Below are 26,529 nucleotides of genomic sequence, written 5' to 3'. Positions count from 1 at the left end.
GTCAGCACACTTGTGTTACTCATAATAATTTAGTTTTCGTAGCGATTGCAACAATACTCATGATCAAAATGAGCGGCGTCTAGAAAGTGTCACTTCCTAGAACCATTATAAAATTGTCTGCAGATTATACATATATATACATAATAATGTTTGTGAGTCTGTATATTTTCATGAGTACAATACTAAAATAAATTTACCCTTACAGCGCTGAGATGAAGTAACCCCGCAATCCAAATGTGCTGTAGGGGGGATACATCTCTGCATTTCAACTCAGTAGGGGTTCTCTCCCTTTCAAACCCTTTTCACTAACACCCTCAGGTCTCTCTCTGTCTCTCACACACACACACACACACACTCCCCTTGGCTCACACACTATCTCTATTACCACTCTCTTCCTCAGTCTGGAGTAATTGTCCTGATGGCATAATCTGGTTGAAGTGCTGGAGAGGGGCTGTGTCACCTGCTGGACTTTAACGTGCTGATACGGGAGGACAGGCTCAAAGAGAAATTGAATTGATTATGATGAAAAGAACTATTTATTTTAGCTCTCCACCATTTGGCAAGAAGCTTGGGGTATTTACACACTTTACATAAAACCTCATCATTCTGTGAGAAGAGATTTGTTTTGTACTCAGTTGGTGCTATTCACTATGCACCGCTTATTTTTATTATTTTGTAAAAAATAAAACAAAAACAAAAAAAAAAACCCAAAAACTACAATATCAAATGCATTTTAGTCTTGCCGTGTAAAAAGGGCCACTTTTTATACACCACCCTTTCTTCCAACATAAGGGTTGTGCGCTGAGTGAACTACTGCATCTTAAATATTTATTTATTATTATGGGCCTGATTCTTGAAAAGTTTCTTTTCAGAGTGAAGTATTTGTAAAGATTTTTAGAGATGTGCAGTGCTAATACTCACATCTGACCGACAATGACCATAAAAACAAGCAGATAGCAAAGAGAACAATATGGCTTTTTAATTATTAATTGGTCTTTTTTGGATTGGAAGCAAAAGTAGTTAATTTACTCTTTTATTTTCAACCTCAGAAAGAGTTTTTAAACCATTTTCTATCCAGACTCTATCCTACTCCTGATAAAGCAGAACATTTATGGTTGTCCAATCTGAAAGTGCAGTCTGGACAGTGAGAGTGTTTAATAGGGAATCTACAGTGTGAGGAGATTAACACAGACAATGGACTGATGCAGTGTATTTTTGTGTGCTTTGTGCCAGCCATCTCTAAGTTATTCATGATTCCTGGGATTTTTTTTTCTGAGGCAAATATATTCACTCCCCAACCCCCCAAATCATCATCATGTAAAAAGACAAAAAAATAGAGTACGGAGATACAGAGAATGAAGGGTGCCTTGACAGAAGTTGATGCATGTGTGTGTGTGTGTGTGAGAGAGAGAGAGAGAGAGATGAAAAAGAAAGGAGAACAGAAAGTGTGTGACATAAGTACACTCTGTAATAGAAAGATACAGAGATGAGGACAAAGGGATAAAGAGAGAGAATGAAATAGATAAAGCACAAGAACAGAGACAGCTATATTCTCTAAAACCAGAAAGGAGAGAGAGAGAGAGAGAGAGAGAGAGAGAGAGAGAGAGAGAGAGAGAGAGAGAGAGCAGGGAGGGATTTCCCAGTGGCAGCAGGTTTGTGCTGTCTCTTTCCTTCTCACACTCAGACTGCGTGCAGCACACACACATGCACATATACACACACATACTCTCTCTCTCTCTCTCTCTCTCTCTCTCTCTCTCTCTCTCTCCCTGCAGATAAATGCTGAGAAAAAAGATCTGCTTTCACTTATACACACTGTCTTCCTCTGATACACACACACATACACACACACGGAGATACCTTCATTCATACACACATTCACACTCTCACTCTGAGTGGGAGCCAAGAAACGATTGAGAGACAGTGGGAGAGTGAGGGATAGAAAGCAATAGAGGAAAAGAAGAAACAGAGAAAGAGTAAGAGAAACGAGGAGGAGGGAGAGAGAGAAGTCAAAGGATGGACCTCAGGAGGAACTTGAACTAAACCCTCACAAGAGAGAAGAGGCAGACTTTGAGAGGAAGCTTCAGTGGAGACCAAACTCAAAGAATTCAGGTACTTTCTCTCTCTCTCTCTCTCTCTCTCTCTCTCTCTCTCTCTCTCACTTCAGTCCTATCTCTGTCAGTTGTATTGGTTTATTCGTCATGAAATACTCACAAACCTAAAAAAAGGCACCATTAGATCAAGTTCAGCTGTATATATTGTAACATTAAGTTGTATGGTGGTGGGTGTGTGATTGAGTAAAGTGAATGATGTGATCAGATATCTGTGGTAAGTCATTAATACATCTGGGATTCCCTGGTTAAAGGGCTTCTCCTCACCAGAGGCGACATGGGGGATCCAGCTGTGCTCAGCCAAATGGGTGAAGTGTGAATGAAGAGGTGTGTGTGTGTGTATTTTTGTGTGTTTGTATTGGTACATTCACAGAAAATTTTAAATCATGTGAAGATGAATTGACCATTAGAAAAGTCAAACATTCCCTGGACCACAAAACTTTTGCATTGACTTGTAAATAAAATCTGAAAATTAAAATTTATATTACATCTGAAATATTACCATTTTCATTAGATCAGGTCTCATTCTGTTCTTATGATATCAACAATTATACATTATGTTTTTCTTCTTCTTCTTCTTCTTCTTGTTCTTCTTCTTCTCATTATTATTATTATTATTACTTTGGTAGGATATTATTATTATTATTTCTGTTACACTATTACTTGCATATAAAATTAATTTCAAGCACATTAGTATTAAATGCAGATATATAATACACACATTGCTTTCTAAACATCATAAACCTCATGAAATATAAGCCTCGTGAAATGAATAATTTATAGAACATTTATATATACATATCACATATGAGCTCATTTTATGTATATTATAATGGCTTGCCTAATAATATGGCCTTTTTATATTATACCTGTTTAAATATCTAGATATCATTATGATGTCCAAATCATGTGTCTTCAAAATGGTAACTTTGCATGAGAAATGAAAAATCTTCTGAACCTTTAATGTAAAATTTCCATCATTTGCAGCATTATGCTGGTGTCTTCATCATGAGATTTCTACATAATGTAGAGGGCAGAAGGCCCTTTTAAATTATGTACAATAACAAAACACATAAAAACTTTACATAAATACAAATGGGACATTACATTATTCTTAAAGACACTACAGATCTGGGTGTGAGGGTTGGAATGGCAGATCAATTCTTCAGCGAGGTCAGGGGTTAGAGGAGGTAAACAGGTCAAAGTAAAGATATAACCAAAACTTCAGACTGTCAGCAAAACATATTAATCCATCCGTGACGTTTGGAGCATTTAGAATGTGAGGTCAAATAAGACATGTACTTAGAATGAAAGTGCATTTGAGGACGGTGTCAGGCCGCTATAATTCTGAGATATTGTTTGTGTGGTTTTTTTTTGTTTCTTGTTGGGGGAGGGGAGAGGGTGGTGTCTCATGAATGTACTAATAGTAAGTGATGCGGATTCTCAGACATGGATTAGGTTTAATCTTCTAAACTGCCGAACTACTGGTGAATCATCATCTGTTAATTCACCTCACTCCAGACTTAAACTTTATCTCACTCTGGAAACCTGGCTCTACCTGGGCTTGTTTAAGCTGTGACTGAAAAGGATGGTAGTTATGAACCACACACACACACACACACACACACACACACACACACACACACTTAAACAGCCTGTACATAGAGTGAAACAAAGGAAGAAGTGATTGGGAGAAAGGTAGAAAGAGAAAGAGTGAACAAACCTGATAAACAATAAATACAAGAGACAAAAGTAAAAAATAAAGAATAAAGGAGCTTGAGATAGAAAAAGAACAGAATGAGACTGTGAGGGAAAGATAAGCAAGGCAAAAGAAACATTGAAAGAGATAAGGAGTAGAGAGAGTGCAGGAAAAAAGGCAAAAAGAAGCAGTGAGAATAAGAGAGAATGACAAAAAAGCACAGGGAGAATGAGAAATAACGAGGACAAACAAAAAAAAACTGAGAGATAGAAGAACAGTGAGACAAAGACGATACACAGAACGTGAGGGAGATTCTAAATTCTGCACATTCTCAGCCTTCTGCAGGTCAGCTGTCAGGTTTATCTTATGGGAGTGAGCGAGAAAAACACAGAGAGACACGAATATTGAGCTTTTGTTTTCTTGTCTTAACGTTTGTAGCCCTGAATGACCTGTTTTAGGGGCAGTGCAGTGCATTATGGGAGACACGTCAGTACACTATGGGGCATTAGGGAGCAGGGGACGTAAATAATAAATATCATAATTTATGAGCGAGGAAGCTCTCCTTTACTGGAGCGCAATGAACCATATTTACTCAAGCAGGGGGAGGGGGGAGGGCTTGTCTTATTCAAATTTTTAAAGCGCAGGGTTCAGAGAGCAGCGCAGTAGGGGAGGATAAGTAAAAACACTTCATAGTGTCAGGATTAAGTGAGTCACAAGACTTCAGTGATCTGTCAGAGGATTTATTTTTACCATAATAACACAGTCTTGCACTTCTCTTAAATCCCCTTTTCCCGACACTGTCCGCAATATTTACCCAAACTGATGACTTAAAAGGACCAGTATAGGCTCAGCTATGAATCTTTAATCATCCAAGGTGAATTGTTCACTGCGCTGCACGCTATAAATAAACGGAATTCCATGTAATAATAATAAATACACATTCAATGTTTCTTGAATTTATATAATCCTGTAAAAATTAAAAGCTATGTGATTATAATAACAGCTGTATTTCATCGTACATGGCACTGAGCTGGAATGAATATAAAACAGTACAGTGGGCTACTTTGCTGAGATCATTTTTTCATTTTTTTTATTTTAGGCCCAGACAGCCGTAACATACAAAATATACATTTTTTAGGAAAGACCTGCTTTCAGTTTGTCAAAAAAGAAATAATAAACTGTAGACATCTTTTTTCTGCAGCTCCAAAATTCAGCCAAATTTCACAATCCAGAAATCCAAATCCAAAATGACAAAATGACACTGTCGTTTTCAGTTTCTAGCGTAAACATAATACATTTTTTATTTTGTAATTGCCTTTTCAGAGTAATGAACTTTCTTAAAGCGACACACCCTTTTGTTTTTACTTGTTTTCCTTTGACTTTTCTCTTTCTCTTGTGAATGAAATATCTTATATTCTACCTTATACCTATCTATCTATCTTACCTTCTATCTACTGAACACAGTATTGGCTGTATTTACTGGAAATCAAATAAATGGTGGGTGTTTTCTGGCTTTCAAACACCACTGCACATAAACCTATATGAATGTACATTATATTTAATGGAACATAATGAGCAATGATCACTGGTGCTGCTACAATAATAATCAGTTAAATTTTAAAAATGACATCACTTATATTAGCAACAAAACCAGCACAGGTTCCCTCACTGCAGCATTAGCATTGTTACACATTTGCATTTTTCTTTGTTATAATGAGGTAATTAGAGAGGGGAAAGATTCAAATTAATTAATGATTAACATGAAATGCCTCTGGACACTGGGTTAATGTGTCGAATGAATTTGATTTAGAAGTGAAATAGTGTTTCATCAATTATGGTACAGTACATTCAGAGTCTTTGTTGGAATTTTTTTTTCTGTCTCTTTGTTTGTTTCTGAAGCTTGTTCATTTGGCCATTGTTCACCTTCAATGAAGCAATACTCCAGTGGTTTTTAATCTACTCTCCTTTTGCCACATCTGCAGCACATGCTTTATTTACACATACGCTAATTTCCCAGAAACTCATCTGACTCAACTGCAGGCATGTGTAGAGACCCCATGTAATTAGTAAATGGGTCAACCATTGTGGACACAGGCGTTCAGTGGCACATCCATTGTTCGTATAATCACCACAGCATTAGCAAGAAAGGAATGGGACACTTTAAAGCAGCTGCACATGATCCTAAGGTCAACATGCTCAATTATATGCTCAATATAAACCCCCCTGAAACTGAACTGTGGCCCTATGGGAAGTATGTTTTGTGTAATAATGGAGCTCCATTAAGAACCTGGCTAGGAATGTTTTTTGTAGTGTTTTTTCTAGAACTAGATTCAATATCAGAACCTGACCTCACTAATGGTCTAATGTCTGAATGCAATCTAATATTCACAGAAATGTTCCCACATCTAGTCTAAAGCCTTCCTGGTGAGATATTAATAAACTGGATATTTCTTTTACAGAAATAGAAGCATCACTATGTAGATTCATTAAAATCCACATATAGAGTTAAAATGATAAAAAGTTGGACAGCTTTGACACCCGATCAATTGACAGATGGACTGACCCAGGGTGCCTCCCTCTCTCAGACTGGACACTGGACATGAGCTGTTGTTATGAGCATTATCCATATGTTGTCAGTGACAGTGTCAGTGACGGGGGGCTTCCAAAAAGCCCTGCTTGCTTTTGCACTAAACAAAATTTTAAATGAGGATCATTTAAAGGAAATTTCCAGTGTTCAAGTTAAACACAGAATAGCAATTTTAGCCTTTAGTATGTTAAATTATCACAGACAAGCATTTTGATGCCTTTCCCTATAATTAGAAAAGAGCAGGAGTTTCACTGATTCAAACCATGTTTAAAATAGATTCCAGTGGGCTTTAAATATTTTATAAATTACTAGATAACTGTATACGTTTTATTGTTTATTAATTGTATGCTGGGTGGCACGGTGGCGCAGCAGGTAGTGTCGCAGTCACACAGTCACTCCAGGGGCCTGGAGGTTGTGGGTTCGAATCCCGCTCCGGGTGACTGTCTGTGAGGAGTTGGTGTGTTGTCCGCGTGGGTTTCCTCCGGGTGCTCCGGTTTCCTCCCACAGTCCAAAAACACACGTTGCAGGTGGATTGGCGACTCGACAGTGTCCGTAGGTGTGAGTGAATGTGTGTGTGTCTGTGTTGCCCTGTGAAGGACTGGCGTCCCCTCCAGGGTGTATTCCCGCCTTGCGCCCAATGATTCCAGGTAGGCTCTGGACCCCCCGCGACCCTAAAATTGGATAAGCGGTTACAGATAATGGATGGATGGATAATTGTATGCTACAAGGTATGGCTGATAGAAGCTATAAATATATGTGAAACCTCATCCTGCTGATTGCATGATCATGCTATGGCATTTTTAATCTGTCCTTTGCTTTGTAAAATCATGAAGGAGTCCAAATATGTGTTGAAACATTGCTGCACCTTACACTGACATTGAAAGACTCAAAAACCAGCAAGCTTTGTCAGATGTGAACTTGTGCTGGCAGCAGAGGACAGTTTAAGGAGATCGAATTGTTTTTGATCTTTTTTAAGTTTAATTGTTATGTTACTTTCATGAAATGTCAGTTGTGGTAGATTGCTCTCGGTGTGTATGTTGCATTTAAATTTCTACTGCTAAACAACATTGTAAAGTACAGGATCTGTTTGAAAAAATCGTTTTAAACTGAGCTTACCAAAGTGAACTTTCCTACCTTCATTCAGTCATATTCTGTAACAGTTTAATCCTGTTCTACATTCATGGTGGGTCGCAAGCCTACCTGGAATCATTGGGTGTAAGTGGCTACCTGGTGCTCTATCCTGTGCTCTATCACCTGTGCTCTATCACACTCATCCCGTCACTCACACCTGTAGCTACAATTTGCATAGCCCATCCAGCTAACTACACGTTTTTCTGGATTGTAAGAGGAAACCACAATTAAAGACGGTTTTCAGAAATCCAATTCATTTTTCTCATCCAGAAATTGTGATAAGATCCGGAATTTCAAATTTGGGCATGACACAAAACTTCAGGGACTGCTTGACACAAGTGAAGCAACTCCCAGTTGGCTTCCATTAGAACTGTGTTTTGAATCACTGTTGTCTTTGATTACTGTATGCTACAGAGTCAGCAGAGAAAGATTAGTTTGAGAAACACTGGAGTTCTCCTTTAGGCAGATGGAACAGCACGAAGCCTCTGATTGAGCTGACCTTTTCTCCCTGACCTTGGTGAAGCATGTGAAGACGGTTGTTGTCGTCCTCCTGAGCATACCGGCTGATTATCTGTATGATACCAAGCCTGGAGACAGAGTGTGGAGGCAGACGTGAAGCCATTTTGGAGTCATAAGCATTCAGTCACAATCACGTCCCCCGCCACGAGCTTAATGTTCCGACACCGCACTTCTGATGGCCAGCCGAGAGGCTCCAGGCTGTATGGAGACGGGGGGTTTACACCAGGCCACTGCAGTCATTATAACCCACACAGATGCTATTTATGAAAAACAGTGCCCTCAGAAAACTCCAAACATTTTGTTTGTTTGCCTTTTAAAGATAGAAACACACTTGCTGTGCTGCAGGTTTGGTGTGTGCTTCCTAAACAAACGTGCGTTTACGTCTTTATAATCGTAAGTGTGTCTGTGTAGGTGTGTGTCTGTGTTGAACTCTGCTCGTTTTTTGGGTCATTAGTGCTGAAAGTCTCAGTCTGCGGTCCATTAAGATGACAAGCTACAGTACACTGACTGACCTCAGTGCCACAACACAGCACAATCTCACACGGCATAATAATACACAACAGCAGAATACAACACAGTACATTACAACAGAACACAACACTACACGGCACAGTACAATAGAACACAACATGGTATTGCAGAACATAACACGGCACAACTCGTCATAACAGAACAAACACAAAACAACTCAGCACAGTGCCACAGAGACATTCATTCATTCATTGTCTGTAACTGCTTATCCAGTTCAGGGTCGCAGTGAGTACGGCACCTCACAGCATAATGTAAATTTGTATATAAAAGTACAAAACACCTTAAGGCAACATGGCACAGCACAATATAATACAGTGCAACACATTACAACAAGCACTAGCAGGGCACTGCTCAACAGAATTTACATTCACCCCACAAATTCAATGCCTGCCAAAAAAAAAAAAAATCATCTCATTGCTGTGAAACAACATCACACACACATCAGCACACAGAGAGATGCAGTGTGCAGTTTCAACATGAATGGCTGACAAACTAGGACATTCTTGCTTGTATTTCAGACAGAAGAGAGAGTAAGTAATCTTGAATGAGAACCTCAGGGTTTTGCTTAATGACAAAGAAGCCAGTAAGCTGTTTTTCATGTTGTTTAATGGTGAGGGGATCTGAGGACAAAAGCAGCGATCTGGCACAGACAGCACACGGAAACACCAGAGGAGTCAGTGAGTGGAACCAAAGACATTAGCTGAGTGATTACAAACTTACTGACAAGACAACCTTGCACACACACACACACACACACACGCACAAACACAGATACACAAACACACATTACGCATGCAAAAAAAAATACAAACACACCTGCCTGAAGACTGACAGAGCTATTCATCTCTACTCTACACAAATCTTTCGGTGCTTGGCACTAATTGGCATTGCAGAGCGAGACTGAGAAACACTTGTTTCAGTGCTGATGGGTTCTCCCTCTCTGAATGTTCTTTTTATCAGATAGTTTCACTCCTGCAAAAGAGATGCTTGTTTTTTTTTTTTAAGTGTAACCCTGAAATATTTGAATAAAATACAGTAACTCAACAACTTTATTTTAAGCACTGTACAAGGCAGAATTGTGTTGATGTAACTAATAAAAAACCCAGTGTAAATTCTTTAGTTGCTCTATTTGAAATGATGATAGTGGTGATTATAATTATTATTATGATATTAACCCAAAATACCAGCTTTATATTATGAGAAATTCTGATGTTGAAAGGACCTATAGAAATAAATACCTCAAAGCGGTTAATATATTATATGTATATTTAAATAAAATATAGGTATAATATTAAATATATTTTTTATTCTGTGCTTTAATGATGTCACAAATCATTCCACTAAAATAAACATTTATTATGTCTTATTTTCAGCATTGCAGTTTTAAAGGCACACTAACAAATGCAGTGTGTTTAATAGTATGAGATGTAGAGTTTGAAATATATATATATATTTTAATGAATTGCAACACTTTTTGATGTATAAAAGATTCAACTCAAAATGTTCACCCAGTGTTAATGTAAATATTTTCCTGATGGTAATATATTAACAAAGTATAGTTATGTTATGGAATTTTACTGAATTTACAGTTTAATTCAATGTAAATAACAGTATGCTGTGCTTTTGATGTGACTATTTTGGTGGAAGTTACCTGTACACTATGATTCAAGGGAATGTGGCATTATCTGCCCCAGTTTTACACATCTGTCAGAAATCTAGACCGTGGGGGGCTGGGGGTGTTTCTGTCTGTCTTACACTGTGTATCTTTCACTGCTGCTCTCATAACAGGTTATAAAACGTCCTAACCAACATACAAATTTACATAATAAACACTAACCTGCAGGCTGTATTTCTCACGGATTGCACAATATTTCACTCCCACAATTATAGCTGAAGCATCAGACCATTATCATCAGTATGGGCTTCATTCATTTTACCTGTAACAAGACACAAACTATGGCATCATCTGCAAATATGGTGTTCAAAAAACCTCTAAACAGGCCCCCCACCCTCTCTCTCTCTCTCTCTCTCTCTCTCTCTCTCTCTCTCTCTCTCTCTCTCTCTCTCTCTCTCTCACTCTCGCTCTCGTGTGTGTGTGTGTGTGTGTGTGTGTGTGTGTGGCCCTGTGGAAAATAACCTCAGAGGAACACTTTCTAATGAATGGCTGGTTGTTAGAACACCTGATGTAATGTTAGGTTCTAATAGTTTGCTGGGAGAACAGAATCGCAAAAATCGCCTTAGTGCTCAACTTTTAATTACATGATTATAACCTCATATTAAAGGTGTCAAAACAATCAAGATTTTGTTGCTAGTTTGCTTCATTTTTCATGTTAATGTAAAGTTTTAATGCATAGTTTAATGTAGCATGATTTTCCCATACAGGAGGTTGATTTCATATTATTAAAAACAGGAAGTACAAGTGGTTTATCTGACAGTAAAAAATAGCTACCTAAAATAAAGAAATTAGGGCGGCATGGTGGCACAACAGGTAGTGCTGCAGTCACACAGCTCCAGGGACCTTGAGGTTGTGGGTTGTGGGTGACTGGGGAGTTTGGTGTGTTCTCCCCGTGTCCGCATAGGTTTCCTCCCACTGTCCAAAGCACATGTTGGTAGGTGGATTGGTGACTCAAAAGTGTCCGTAGGTTTGAGTGTGTGTGTGTCTCCCTGTGAAGGACTGGCGCCCCCTCCAGGGTGTGTTCCTGCCTTGCGCCCAGTGATTCCATGTAGGCTCTGGGCCCACCGCGACCCAGAACTGGATAAGAGGTTACAGACAATGAATGAATGAAAAAGATCTAGAGTTATTACATTATTTTATTAATGCAATTGAAATGTAATTCTGTAATTCCAGAGTTTTGCCTATTTTACTGTAGCACTATTCGGATAGGATTTGTTTTTACCTGTAGATGTGGAGTAAAATAATAATTACTGGAGTATCTCAGGGTTTTTCCATCCCATCCAAATAGACAGTAACTAACTTTCCTGAAGTGCAGGCTCCCATTTCTGGAAAGATTCCTGAGTCTTTTACCTACTGTAAATTGAGCAGTAAACCCCAGTTTATATTAGTCACGTCCAAACTGACATGTGGGTGAATATTCCATCATAACCTAGGGAAAACACATTTTTTGCTAGTTTTCTTGAGAATGGGGCTGTAGGAGGCACTTAATGATAAAAATATATATACCGTTACAAAATATAAGGCTAAACGTGGCTGCTGACGTCACCCCACATTTAAATCCACAAAGTGACCTAAAGCATCACTCAGTTAAGAGACGTTTCTGGTCATTGCAGATGCATTACCCTTTAAGTTACTATTAAATGGTTTATAATATCAGTTACAGTAACTGTGTGAAGGATTAGTAAAGTTATCTATTTTGAAGATTAAAGTAGTGACAAAAGTCAAAATACTCTAGTAGCCTGCTGTGTCAGATCAAAAATGTGTGACTGCAATCGAGTAGCCATCTCTGCTATTTTCACCAAGATTTCACATTCAGTGTGAATCCACCATAAACATTGCTGACACTTTGTCCAAATGGGGAACATGTATGAGAAAAGATCCATATAAAGTCACAACACATTTGTGCTATTGCTGCTAATTACTTTTACTGCTGAGGCTTAAAATAAGCACATCGCAGGTGGAACAAAACCTTGTATTTGCATTTTTGTACATTTTATAATATTTTGCCCGTGCCAGCTGTTCATCACACTGCATAGAAATTTCATGATGAACAGTCCTAAAGAAAAGGTCCAAACTTCAAAATTACTTGAAATAAAACATTTATGCATAGATCTTCTTTATAAGTAAAGAGTGTTTTTTTCCTTCTCCAGAAAACTTATCATTTAAGACATACAATGTTTTTGGCTGGCATTGCTGATATATGTCAACCTGGAGCTGATCTTTATTTCAGAGTGTGTCATGAGTTCAAGAAAGCTGAAACTGTGTTTGAATGTAAAAAAGCCAAAGCAACGTGTCCCTGATGTGGCCAACTTACTATTTGCCACATTTTCTTCTCCAAACATTGTGCAGCTATTCCCCTAAAGAAAAGACTAAAGGAGGTCAGTCTTCACACCCAGCACCAGTGAAGCAGTGAAGTTGCTGCTCATATCCAACACACCACTCCAACCTCCATCTGCCATTCGCGCCTATTTACTCACAAACCCCTGCTGAGAAACAGATTACATACAGACACGGACACGCTCCCCTCCAGACACTATTGACATTGTTCGCAATGTAGCAGCACAATACGGCAGACCCACTAACTACAGCTGCATAATTTGGACAACATATTAGCATTGCAGTAATATGAATACATTCTTCACTAATCCACACACAAATGCATTCTTAAGCAACCGGTGCTAGATTGAGAGTTTTTTAGAACATTCACAAATATTCATTTACCCTGCCAAGACACTTTAGAGTGAAACGTTTGAAAAAGGGTCTTTTTCAAAATGATTTGAATTTAGAGGAGGGCTAGCAATGCCAAACGATGTGTAACTTATTTAGGACTTTTTGTTCTATGACCCACAGGGTATTAGTTATTTTATTGGTTTTTTTTCACAACTTATATTCTGTTAGCTAAGGTTTGAACCACAGCATCATAAATCATGAGTTGCATTGCTGGTGCTATCTGAGGCCACAAGTCAAATAAAGCAAAAATGGCCTCACCCTGTGTGTGTGGGTGTGTGGGTATATGCCCCCCACACCCCCTCCCCTGGTGCCACTTTCACTCAGCATGATTCTAGCTAATGCAGATGTCCTTTAAGTAAAATCATGGAATTGAGCAGTTCAAGGGCTTTTGTTAACAACAGATTGAAATGAAGCGGGGCTGGTTTCATGCATTTTTGCTCCATTATATGGACATCTATATAACACTGGCAGAAATACTCGTCTAGAACTGTTATTCACAATAAAATGATTTGGATTTTTATTCTAAGAGACATTTTGGAAATATAAGAACTGGCAGCATTTTCAAATTGAGGTTATAAAATGTTTAGTATATGTATAAATAAAAATACATGTTGAGATTTTGATACGACAGTGACAACATGCATAGATAAACAGGCTCAAACACAGAGAGAGAGAGAGACATGCACAACAGAAAAAGTGCAGAGCACAGGCTAAATCTCCTCACCCCCTGCTGCTGGAGCCACATTGGAATGGTTTGCTTGTCACTGTGAGTTTGTGAAAGTGACAGTTTGATGGCTCCAGGGTCTTCAGCTGTCAGTTAAACTGAAGTGGAGTGGAAATATATGGCAGTATCACAGATTCTGACATACTGTTAGTATGCTAAATGCTGGTTCAGAGACATTTCACTGTAAAACCCACATGCGCACACACACACACACACACACACACACACACACACACACACACACACACACACACAAACACACAACTGTGCATCCTTTTGTCTTTTTGATTTTGTTCCCAGACAGTAGTCCTTCATGCCAGGGAGAGCAAATGATATAATCAATAGAAATGCAATAGAGAAATCAGTGCACAGTCAAGGCATGAAGGAGAAACAGTACTGATACCCTCACTCTTATCTCTCTCACTTCTCACACAGCCTCCAGTGAAAAATCCACTTACCCTTTACATTGTGACAATACAGTTGAGATGGTCCTAAATCAATTGACATCAACATGAAAATAACTTTATAACTTTAAGCAAAAGGTTTTTTTCTTCTCTTATATAGTTATTATTTTGTGAATTGTCTGAAGTGTCTGATCATCAGATAATGTGTGTTTATTTACTTCTCAGGTAGATGCCTATTCCCTTTCTGTAACTTTCATATTTTGGACATTTCAGTAGGAAGTGCACCTCTCTCTCATTCCCTCTTTCTGTGACTACTGTATACGCTGTACACACATCTCACCGTTATGCATCAGAATCTTATCATCAAACTGTGGCATCATCTGCAAATTTGGTGTTTAAGAAACATCTAAATAGCCCCCCCATCCCACCCAGAAGCTGTCTTGTTTGTGAGTGTGTCTCGTTTGCCTCCCTCTCTCTCTCTCTCTCTCTCTCTCTCTCTCTCTCTCTCTCTTTCTCTCTCAATCAATCCCTCTATTTACAGTACATACCTTTTTATCTCTTAGTGGCTGCTAACACAAGCATACCAGACAGACAGGCATGATTCCATGAAGGCAATATGCCAGTGATGATGCTCTTCATGTCAGCAGCCGCATTAATTAGAGTGTACCATCCACACACACACACACACACACACACACACACACACACCATCCTGTGGCACAAGATTGCCTTCCCCCAAACCTAAACCACCCAAAAACTCAACAGCACACCCCAAACACACACACACACACACACACACACACACACGAACATGCAGAGGGGAATTCTGAGCTCCTGATATGGTTGACCCAGATCTCCAAGCGTATATGAGCAGGGGGTGAGCCAGGGACAGAAAAAGAGACCAATAAGTTCAAACTCCATTTCCAGAAAAGTTTCCAAAAATGCAATAAAAACTCTGTAATTTGTTAATTTACTTGAAACTTTTAAATTTACTATGACAAGTCTATTTGTTAAATATAAGCAACTAAAAAAACTGATCCCTGCAGCACACCCAAATCAAACTTTAATCAAACCTTTTCATTGTTTGGGACCTGAAGGTATTAATTGTTGCTGATTTTCAAGGGGACATTTTACCCATTGTTGCTGTATACAAATTTTGAGTTCCAGTCAATGGTTGCAGCCCCATGCCATGTCACGGATTTCATAGGAAAAAGCTGTATGTCCTTTTCAAGTATGGCATGTAGCATCTGATGTCTGTCTGGTCACAGAAAACTTGTTTATCAGCATTATGTGACATGGTTTCTGCAGAAGCTCTGCCTTCAAATTATAGTTTTTAGTGATGAGCACAACATGGTGAAATGAGGCAGATCTGTGTGAACCTTGCAGAAAGGTGTTCAGATATGGACAATAAATTCCTGACCAATAGCAAACCTTTGGAGGCAATGGGGGAAAACACTTAGGTATCACAAGTATGCCTGAGGTATCATGAGGTAAATAAAGATTTGTTATTGGTTTCTTGTTCACTTGGTAACTCTGTTATATAGGTTACATTTTTCTTTTTTTTCTTTTTTTTGTTGTAGTTTTATGCCTCCCTATTTCTGCTTATGTCCTCCTCTTTTGGGTCATGAAAGTGAACACCTTATTGGGCACAATTGTCAGGCACATTTGGCCACGGTAAATGCAAAGATGTAAATGCAGTCTCGCACTGGGAATGCTCCATTTAAACTTCTTTGCCTCTGTCACACCTTGGTTTGAGTGCATTGCAGGCGTCATGTTCTATTGTTTTTTTATTTAAAAAATAAAATCAGGTTTGTCTGTGAAAACACTGAAAAAAAATTTTTGTACAATAATCAGCTCAATAAATCATTTAAGACCTTTAATAAAAGAGAGAGAAAGAACAAAAAAATGACCACAGAAAACATATATAATATATGAGAAAGAATGGATAGAGCAGGAAGAGAGAGTTAAAAGATAAACGAGAGAGAGAGAGAGAAAGTGAGAGAATGGGGGTCAGGGCAGTCTTTCATAAAGAGGCTAATTTAGAGCACAGCTGGTGTCTGTTTGTAAAATGCCTGCAGACTGAACACAGGATAGAGTGTGTGTGCGACAGGTTTTTTAAAAAAGAGACTTATCTACCACCCTCTTCTCTCTCTCTCTCTCTCTCTCTCTCTCTCTCGCTCTCCCCTCAGTGACTCCCTCTCTCTGCTCCAGTCATACGAGAGCAATTGGATCCCCACACGTGCTGTAATCCACATCCATTTCTTTTCACACACCTGGGTTTACAAACTAATATCTGTATATGTAGCGTGTCATTGTGTAAGTTCAGTCATTAAATGCAAATGCATTCATTCATTATCTGTAACCGCTTTTCCAGTTCAGGGTCCCGGTGGGTCTGGAGCCTACCCAGAATCACTGGGCGCAAGGCAAAAACACACCCTGGAGGGGGTGCCGGTCCTTTACAGGGCTACACACACACACACACACACACATTCTAATACATATACACCATTGCAAAATAAACTGACCCAAAATAGGAAAACAGAGTTTTAATAGTAATAACCATATGATTTGTATAGAATACTGCAGAACGGCTTGTTTACCACAATTAAAAATTGTATGGTATCACTTTAAAATAAGGCTACAAATAAAATGATTTATAAATTGTTTAAAAACAATGTTTATTTATTACATATATATTTATAACATATATTACCTATATGTTAATTAGGTGGTAAACACCATACAGGTCATTAATAATCATTTGTAACACAGAGATAGTAATGAAATCATTTTTGTCTAATAGGGAACCTGTCAGAAAACTTACTCAAAATGTCAATGTAAAGAATAAATTCAGACCTGAGAATGTGAATTTAGTTATTTCACATGTTAAGCTACGCCATTGCTCCGGTTTCCTCCCACAGTCCAAAAACACATGTTGGTAGGTGGATTGGCTACTCAAAAAGTGTCCGTAGGTGTGAGTGTGAGTGTGAATGTGTGTGTGTGTCTGTGTTGCCCTGTGAAGGACTGGCGCCCCCTCCAGGGTGTATTCCTGCCTTGCGCCCAATGATTCCAGGTAGGCTCTGGACCCACCGTGACCCTGAACTGGATACGTGCTTACAGATAATGAATGAATGAAAGAATGAAGTTATGCCATATTATTATTTGTGTATAAAAAGGCTGTTGGTTAATTCATTAAATGTTTAAACATATCAACACATATGTGATGAAGCTAATAGGCTTCATGTTGACTGATGGAAAAGGAAAAGTTAGTATTCTGCAAGATCTGAGGTTTAACAGTGTAGATGGATATAGGTTCACTATTTGGCAAAGAACAGGTCAGCATTGCCCTTTCTATCTATGTGTTATAACCCATTATTAATGACTATTAATGTATTAACAACATAATTAATAATTACTACTAAAGAGATTTGAAACTTTATTTTTAACTTTAAATTTATAATCCCTTATAAGTGTAGTCTTACTCTAAAGTTGTATTTTGCAAAGGTCGCTGAACTTGTGTTTTGTTCTAGTATGTATTTAGATTTAAATCCTACAGAAAGAATTTTGACTCACATTTAATACAAACTAAATAGAAAATACTTTTTATCTCAACTGATGCCAACAACGCTAAGTAGAACAATATTGACTTTTTTCCCTAAAAACTTTCTGCAAGCCTTTAACGTGTAAAGAAATCAAAGGGGAAAGCACTATGCTAAGTTTCTTTTATTAATCCTTGATCTTGTTAGCTGAAATCAGACCCTTTAGACTTATAATGTAATAGACTGGTTTTGCTGGGTGAGAGTACTAGCTGTTGCCATTTTAGACTTGCTCATTTTAGTTACAAATTGTGTTACAGAAAAGCTAGAAGTATCTGCCTTTAATCTTGATTTCATAAGTGTTGTCCTAATGTGAAAATGCCACAGCCCTCATGTCAGGGGCTGATCTATTTTTTTTTCTTTCTTTCTTTGATAGTGTGTGCTGCAATCTTCACATAAAGAAAAAAATAGCATAGTTCTGGGTAGTTTGTTTTACCAATGCCTTAAATAACAAAAAAAAAGATCAAAATAGTTGGGGCAGAGAGGACAGAGGACAAAGTCTCCAGGATTTAAAATCTGTAATGAACAATCGCTTATATATAATGACATAGACATGTTTCTACTGTGTGTGTGTGTGTGTGTGTGTTAGGTCTACAAAACCCCTGGAAACAGAGTTCAGTTACTGAGGTTGTTCAATGTCAGCAAACGAGTGGACTCTGGAGGTAGTATTTGTGTGTATGTGTGTATTGGGGGTGGGGTCGGGGTTATGATCATATTTCTGGTGACTCATGACATTCTGTTATTCATAGAAGAGGATTAAACTATTCAGTATGACCCTGTGAGTTAATGGAGAAATGTGGATCAGTGCTTGCTGCTGGCTGTGTGTTCTCTGCAGGGGACTGCGTGTGTGTGTATGTGTGTGTATATGTGTGTGTGTGTGTTTGTGTGTGTGTGTGTGTGTGTGTGTGTGTGTGTATGAGAGAGAGAGAGAGAGAGAGAGAGAGAGAGAGAGAGAGAGAGAGAGAGAGAGAGAGAGAGATCAGCTAAGGCTGAGGAAAAAGTGGCTTTCTGTATCCCTGGGTCTGTGGGTCTCTGATAAAGCCAAATACATATGAGGACACACACGCTTTTATGAAATAAGAATTTAATCTAGTATGATATGGTAGGTTCAGAATGTGCCATTCACTCTCAAGTCCCTGTAGTCCATATATGGAAACTGTTTTGAAGTCAATGTTTTTGTGATGTCACAAAAGCCAACAAATAAACATATAAGGCTAATAAGACCATCACATGCCTCAGGATGAGTCTCAGCCTTATGAGAGTGTTTATGTGTCACTCAGTCAGCAGAGAGGAGAAAGGCTTCTCATCTGTCACCTTTTTTTCAAGCTCTATTTACCAACGGAGCTGAGCCTGCTTCCATCTGCAAACCATCAAACTCATTCAGCATAATTAAGACTTTAATACAATGACAGAGTCAGCAGTGAGTGTGTAGTTGACATCACACTAGAGAATAAAGATGCATCTGCATGCTCAGAAAAAAAGGCTACATTAAATGGGTGTGTTGTGGATGGGGAACATACACTAAACATTCAGCTGGATACATACAGCTTTATAATGCATTGCCAGTAGAATGGGACTCTCAAGGGCAGATGCACATCAACCTAAATACACTATACCAAATGCCAAGCATGTGCTGGGGGCTATGAAGCACATCTCAGATTGTGCTGTGGAGCAGTGTAACTGTGTTCACAGGAGTGATGGAGCAGCAACCTTTGGTTAAGTTTGTTTGTGATCCAGAACTAATCATCCAGCATCGGTACTTGACCCTTCTACTATGTGTGTGGCTGAAAGTAATCAAATCCCATACAGCTTTGTTCCATGAAGGACAAACCCCCCACTGAAACTCTTGATTTTAGAAGGAGTATTGATGAAGGTTAATAAAATGTGTCAATATGCATCTCCCTACAAAGAAAGTGAATAATTTATGAATTAAATTCCAATCTAAGCTACAAACCTGAACTTTAATGCCATTGATTTGGGGCAGATGTTGCCTTTAGTTTAGAGAAGTGAGTTAGGGACTGGAGAGTAACTAAGGCGTCAAAATAGGTTCTAAAGATCTGAGAAGCAAAAAACACAATCCATAACCAATAAATTACATTCTGTAATTGAGAAAACTGTCATTAATAGTGAGAGTTATAAAAACAGGTTTGTAAACAGAATATTTCTGTAAATAATCGTCTATTTTGAGTTTAATATTCTTGAAAAATCAGTTTTCGCTTTCTTTCTACCTTTTCTCAGTTGCTCTTCACCGCCTCCAGAAGTTTCTCGCTTTTGACTTTTGATGGCAGTTTGTGTGTTCAGTATCACAGATGGGTTAAATGCAGGGAAGCAATTTCCCTAAGGGGATCAGTAAAGACGATCATCCATCTTTTTCTTGTTTTACCTTTAAATGTATCTGTACAGTGTTTTTTTTCTGACTGGGATTATATATATATAATATGCTATATATAACGGAAATGAAAATAACTGTATAATTATGCGCATGTGTTGGTTTTGTGTGTGTGTGTGTGTGTGTGTGTGTGTGTGTGTTTGTGTGCGTGTGCATGTTTGTGTTCAAGTGAGGTGAGGATAGGGAGAGCAGGCAAGGATACACTGTCATAGCAAAGGAGTCACAAGGGAGTCATGCACCCCACTTAAAACAAGACATCTGTTTTTGTACGCATACTTGCAATCATTTCAAACACACATCCACTGCTATTCTCTACATTCTGTGGTTGGAAGACCTGAGAAAAGAACATGTTGTGTTCATCTACTATTAAAAATACAATTAAGCAGTGGGAAATCTGGTGGAAGGAACTGGTTGCAGTTGCTCAGGTGGATGTGCACTCAAGGGCACAACACTAGTGTTTTAAGACAAGACTGTAACCTTCAGTTTCTAATAATATACAGACATCTATTCAGTCGTCTGTTTGTGTGCTGGCTTTGCCCACTGGAAAAAAAGTCATAAACATATGGAAAATATGATTGCACATTGTCAAATCACATTTTTACAATAGAATCACACATTTACATAAATAAATAAATAAATAAATAAATAAATAACTCATAGCACGGGCATGATGCAACTGTTTAAAGCACTGGCTCTTGTCATTGCTCAAATGTGCATTCCCTCTCCAGTGATGCTTCAGCAGTTGTCCAAGGCCAGAAGTCCAAGAGAGCACAACTGGCCTCCTTTTCTCTGTGTAGTAGGATGGTCCTTTCTCCCATTACTCAGCAGATTGCTAGCCAGTGAAATGATTTGTTAGCTAACATAACATTGTGCATGACAACTTTACCTGAAACCTATTGGTCTGGGCTGACATTTACAGCACATTCAACCAAAACTAAATCAAATAGCTGTTTTTCACAAAATCTCAAACATTCTGGTCAATATAAGCCAAGGTGAGATGATATTATGACAAGCTTAAATTGCCTAGAATTGCCTTCATTGCTTATAATATTTTCTTTACATTACCACAAAAACGGAATCACTGGTGTTAATATAAGCATTGTTTCGAGTGACCTACAGTCTTAAGACCATAGCTGTATCTTTACTCTAAGTCACTGAGGGTTATTCTGTTTTGTAGAATCCATAGACAAGCATTCTTTATATCTAGGAAATAGGGTAACTCAACTATCATAACATTCCTGACATTCAGTCACACACAGTCCACCACATGTAGCATAAAAAACATTTTAAAATGCCAGAAACAACTCTATTTAGAACAAATGTATTGCTGTAAGATTAAAGTGTCAGACAGCTCATCAGACAGCTGACTAAGGTCTGGGTCAGACATTATTAGACAGTCTAATGATGCATATCACAGATCCTGAATGGTGTGGCCACTCTTTTATTCACATTCATTACAAAAATACTCATTTAAATGAGACTATTCTCTGCATTTCCTTTTGGTCATTTAAAAACAATCATGTAGAGAGTATCAGGTGAAATTGGAATTAACAAGTTTATTAAAGTATCTCCTTGGCTTCAATAATACCTTAAAGTGGCCAATTTCCTGATCTGCAGAAGTTTTAATTTGACATAATAACAACTTTGGAAAACTTAGTCCAGTTCACGTATGGGCATTTGTAATGTCTGAAATCACTAGCTCAAGTTCACAGGCCATAGTCACTGATACTTCAGGTTAACAGTCTTCTAACTGGGGAATAAAGTGAGAGCCATTACTGCAGACAGCTCACTCTGTAATGACGGAAGTTGATGATGCTTGTAGCGTTAATGATGATGATGATGTTGAGCTGGAGCGCATGCGCTGAGGGGTTTCACGGCAACTCCCAGCAGTGCAATTATACAGCACGAGGAGGAGTCGCTTGTTTACATCACTTCTCTGCTCCAGACCAGAGAAGGAGGAAATTAATAACCCCAACTCAACAGGGAGGCAAGAAGATGTGGTTAAAGTAGCCTAAGCCTATACTATGTTACTTCAGTTTAAACAACAATTCCAAAAAATCATTTTCCTCACCAAAATATTGTAAACGATATTAATTAAAGTGTTTCGCAGTTTCTGAGCCGTCATTTGGACGGCTGTGTTTAAAATGGATTTGGTACTGAACTTTTGATACAGCCATGCTAAAAGGTGTCTGTATACTGACTGTTATTAGCACGAAAATAACTTAGCTATGTGGTGTTTTAGACATTTCATCAAATGAAACATAAAACAACAGCTGAACTTTCAGCAGCTGAAATTCCTGTTTTCAACATGTATGCGTAACTCGCCAGTTTAAATATAAACAAACGTTCAAAGCGTTTTAATGTGCATGCGAACTAGGAACTAGTGTTTAGAACGAATTTTATATCCAAAATTACCAATATACACCTTTTCTGAGTTTTATCTGGAATAGCAAAAATGCTATTGGTGCTGAAAGAGGGGCTGAATTTAACAAAAAAAAATGTCCAAATACACTCTGTGGAAAATACCTTTTTTTTTTTGGTTCAAATATGAAAGAAAAAAATCCACCGAAATGATGGGCTCATGTTCGTAAATGAGTAATTAGATCTGTTCAGGACCTGCAGCTTTTATTGTAATTCTTTTATTCCCCACATGAAGGCGACAGACAGAATTTTTCAGGAAATAGAAAGTGCAGGGGCTTCTGGGATTTCTGCAAGCCCAAGTGTTGTTTTCAGTATGAATGTTTAATGTGCTTCCTCTGGCGACGATTTAATAACAATGCTAATTAAATCACACAGAGAATAGTATTCCTATTGCGTACGGTTACACAGACTTATTTATCGCTTGGTTATTAACGCATAAAGGGAGTCTCTAAAAGGAATCATTTTTTTACTGTGAAATTTCGGTTGATTTATAGATGACCATTTAAATATAAACCGGACTGTAATGCAACAGTTTAACACATAAAATACTATATTGAATCAAACATAATTTAAGTCAGAGATACATTCAGATATTTTGTATCAAATTATTGGTGAAACACAGTTAATTATTTAAATTAACCCCAGTTCTGATTGGCTAGCCTATATTGTAATTTTTTCCAAAGAATATTCAAGGCTGAAGCAAGAAAAACTTTTTAGAATTCCTGCCACAGGCTGAATAAGTGGATACATGTAATTTCTTCTTCTTATTATTATTATTGTTATTATTATTTATACAACATTAAGATTTTTTAGCTTAGTTTTTGTATATGGTCTTCATGGATAAATGTGTAAATACCCTTTAAAATATAAAATTTATATAGAATACATCAAACATCAAATTTCCAAGAATCAAGGAATATTTCATTTTCCATGGTGTGTCCACACTCACGTTTTACTAGATATCTCATAATACCTTAATATCCTCTATTCATCTGAAACAAATTCCTGTTTAAACTAGCCTCTTGCCTACTTTTCTCCACAGATATCTACAGAGATCTGAATCAGTGACTGTAGACAGCTGTTGTATAGCAGTGTGTCCGTGCCCTCCGGCTGTGTGTGTGTCCCCTCCCTGCTAAGCATCTTTCAGTGAGCTACCCTTGACCTGACTGAAGTGTCGCCATGCTGTGGACTCTTCTGTTGGCTCTGATCCTGTTGCTGGTGCTCCAAGCCCAGCTGTGCATTTGCTTACGAGAGCTCAGATCTGTGGCCTTGTTGAACTCTGCAACTTCTGAGAGCCCAGCTCAGGCCCCGAATGCCACAACTTCACGCCGAATGCCAGGGGCCATCATCATTGGGGTCCGGAAAGGGGGCACCAGAGCTCTGCTGGAGATGCTCAACATTCACCCTGACATAGAAGTGGCCAAGGCTGAAGTCCACTACTTCAACCTGGATGAAAATTTCCGCAAGGGCTTGGACTGGTATCGTGCACAGATGCCCCTCACCTTGCCTGGGCAAGTGACAGTGGAAAAGACGCCTGGCTACTTCACAGCCCCTTTGGCTCCATCCAGGATGTGGTCAGCAAACCCTGCGGTTAAGCTTCTACTAATTGTCCGCGATCCTGCAGAGAGACTTGTGTCAGATTACACGCAGGTTCTACACAACCGGCTCCAGCAGATCAAGCCTTATCAGCCTCTAGAGGAGCTTCTTCTAAGGCATGGAAGGATCAACCCCAGCTACAAGGCTCTCCAGAGGAGCCTCTACCACCAGCACATGGCCAGGTGGCTGGAGTTCTTCCCCAGGAAGCAGATACACATTGTGGACGGAGAAGCCCTGATTCAAAACCCATTTCCTGAACTACAGAAAGCCGAGAAGTTTCTAGAACTTCCACCACGGATAATGCAAGACAACTTCTACTTCAATACCACCAAAGGTTTTTACTGCCTACTTTCTGAGGGGCATGACAAGTGCCTTGATGACTCCAAAGGGAGGCCGCATGCTCCGCTTAGTAATGAAGTGTTTCAAAAGCTCTGTCGGTACCTCTGGGTCCCCAATCAGATTTTCTTTAGGATGGTGGAGCGGACCTTTAAGTGGTGCTGATGAAAGGTGACATAATTGAACTGCAGAAAAGCTTTTATAACTGCAGATAAGAAGCGTCCATCTGGTCAAACCTAGTAGTTAACTGGCTGAGTACTAGTTTGTATAATAGCCTGTTCCTGCCTCAGATTTAAAAGTCCTTAAACAGAAAGAGCACACAGGATGAGGGCATCAGATTGCACCTAAAGAGCAAAAGTTCCTCCTGGTGTTGGTTGTGTGGAATTGCACTAATGACGAGTAAATTCAGAAGTGTGAACTCACTGTATGTATAAAATGTAAATGTGCTAAAGATTTAAAGCCTTCATTTTGCAAAGTGTATAAAAAATAAAGTAAATATGCAAACCTTCATTTGGCAAAATACTGTGAAAAAAAAATGCGGTAATTATTGGGACTGAATGTTTAGGTAATAGGGATTGTTAAACTCAATCCTAAAACTCAAATATTACCATTTTATCTTCTGTCCAATACAACAAATGGACATTCATCTGTGTGCTGAGCTGTTAAATGCAATGAAACATGCAATGAAAGTGACTAAATCTGTCACTTGAGGGGAATGCCTTTATGTGTGTATTAGACAATTGTATCCAAACTGTTGTGAAACAACGTTTCAGACATTTTTCAATTTCTTCAAACGTAATGCCATGTAAGAATTTTGGTGAAGGAGCCATCAGAGGCACTAATCTCTTCAGATATCTAGCTCCTCTTACCACCACTGTAAAAAAACAGGAAGTCTGTAGGTTTCTCTAAAAGACATTTCACATGGATGGTTTTGTCTGTACATTAATCATCAAATTATGTAGACATTTAGGAAAAACTTTTGTGAAATTCCCCTTTAACATCAACAATGTGGTGGCACTCAACTTAACCCCAACACAGATTTAGTCTTTAAATTGTGTGTATTATTTGTACCTTACAAATCTTTCAAAAGTTGTAAATAGCATGACTGTGAGCCATATACCTTCTAATTCAGTAGCTGTTTTTTTTTCATATTTGCTATTCATAATGCTCATAATTTTTACTTGAAATATTCTTTGAAATGTTTTGAATAGAAATTTCTATTTTTTAATAAAACCATTAGAATTAGTTATTTTTTGATGTCTGTATGCACTATAAAATTGTTTTGTATTCAGTAAATATATGTACATTGAGATGTACTCGAAATTCATACCTACATGAATTTTGGTGATGGATACCTACTATTTTGGTGATGGATAAACACAGTTCACTCTCTTATTCAGAGGCCAATGTAAACAATCATCTTCTGATTTTGTAATTAAAGATTTTTTGATTGTTTGGACCCACTGTTCTCTCAAATAATGTCTGTATGACCTGAAAGGTGAAATACTGTAAAAGCATTTAAAAATGCAGTCCCACAAGTGCAATGATAATCTTATGTCCATTTGTCTGTGACTTTTGGAAATGTTGGACAGTAGACAATTAAGTATTAGAAAAAGACTCTGTGACCTCTCTGTGATAGCAATGAATATTTGGCCCAAATGTGGCACATCTGCAGGCCTTATTGCCTACATTTGGCCATGAATGACCCCATTGGTTCAGGGTGAGTATGGCTGCATCAATTCAGCCACAGGTCCACCATATATGAACCAGATATCAAGTGTATTGTGGACCAAATCAGGTCCTTGCCTTTGATGGTGATTTGTTTTTACTCATTTGTTTGGTGAATGTAGAGACTAGAGTTAGTTGTTAGAGCTGATTTTGTTATTTCAGCCTTCAAAGCATCAGAATGGATTACTCTAAGAACAGAAATGGCTCATAGAAGAAAACTCAATCTTTTTAGCAAGGGACCTATCACCTGTTTTACTTGTTTTACCTGTTTCTATTCACTGTATAGCGTAGTTCCCATGGGAAGGCTAATATAGTAAGAAAACACTGAGAATGAAATTGTGAATTCTGTCAA

At 38.3% G+C, this 26,529-nt stretch overlaps 1 protein-coding gene across 2 annotated transcripts; it reads left to right on the top strand.

Annotated features, from left to right (window-relative positions):
- Positions 1-1,830: 1,830 nt before the first annotated feature.
- Positions 1,831-26,110, top strand: LOC136677138 (heparan sulfate glucosamine 3-O-sulfotransferase 1-like). Of its 2 annotated transcripts, none has more exons than XM_066654564.1 (2): positions 1,831-2,112; positions 23,560-26,110. In XM_066654564.1, the coding sequence occupies exon 2, from the start codon at positions 23,697-23,699 to the stop codon at positions 24,612-24,614; it is 918 nt and encodes a 305-aa protein (XP_066510661.1). In that variant the 5' UTR covers positions 1,831-2,112; positions 23,560-23,696; the 3' UTR covers positions 24,615-26,110. The 2 variants fall into 2 exon arrangements, with proteins under 2 accessions (XP_066510661.1, XP_066510662.1); XM_066654565.1 differs by lacking the exon at positions 1,831-2,112 and adding an exon at positions 21,964-22,102.
- Positions 26,111-26,529: the final 419 nt, after the last annotated feature.

This window comes from Hoplias malabaricus, chromosome X2 (assembly GCF_029633855.1).
Source record: "Hoplias malabaricus isolate fHopMal1 chromosome X2, fHopMal1.hap1, whole genome shotgun sequence".
Lineage (NCBI taxonomy): Eukaryota > Metazoa > Chordata > Actinopteri > Characiformes > Erythrinidae > Hoplias > Hoplias malabaricus.
The sequence above is the reverse complement of the archived record's forward strand: the minus strand, read 5'-3'. Positions and strand labels throughout refer to the sequence as shown.

Bases quoted from the DNA above. Each gene is read 5' to 3' on its own strand.
- LOC136677138 (XM_066654564.1), top strand. From the start codon at position 23,697: ATGCTGTGGACTCTTCTGTTGGCTCTGATCCTGTTGCTGGTGCTCCAA.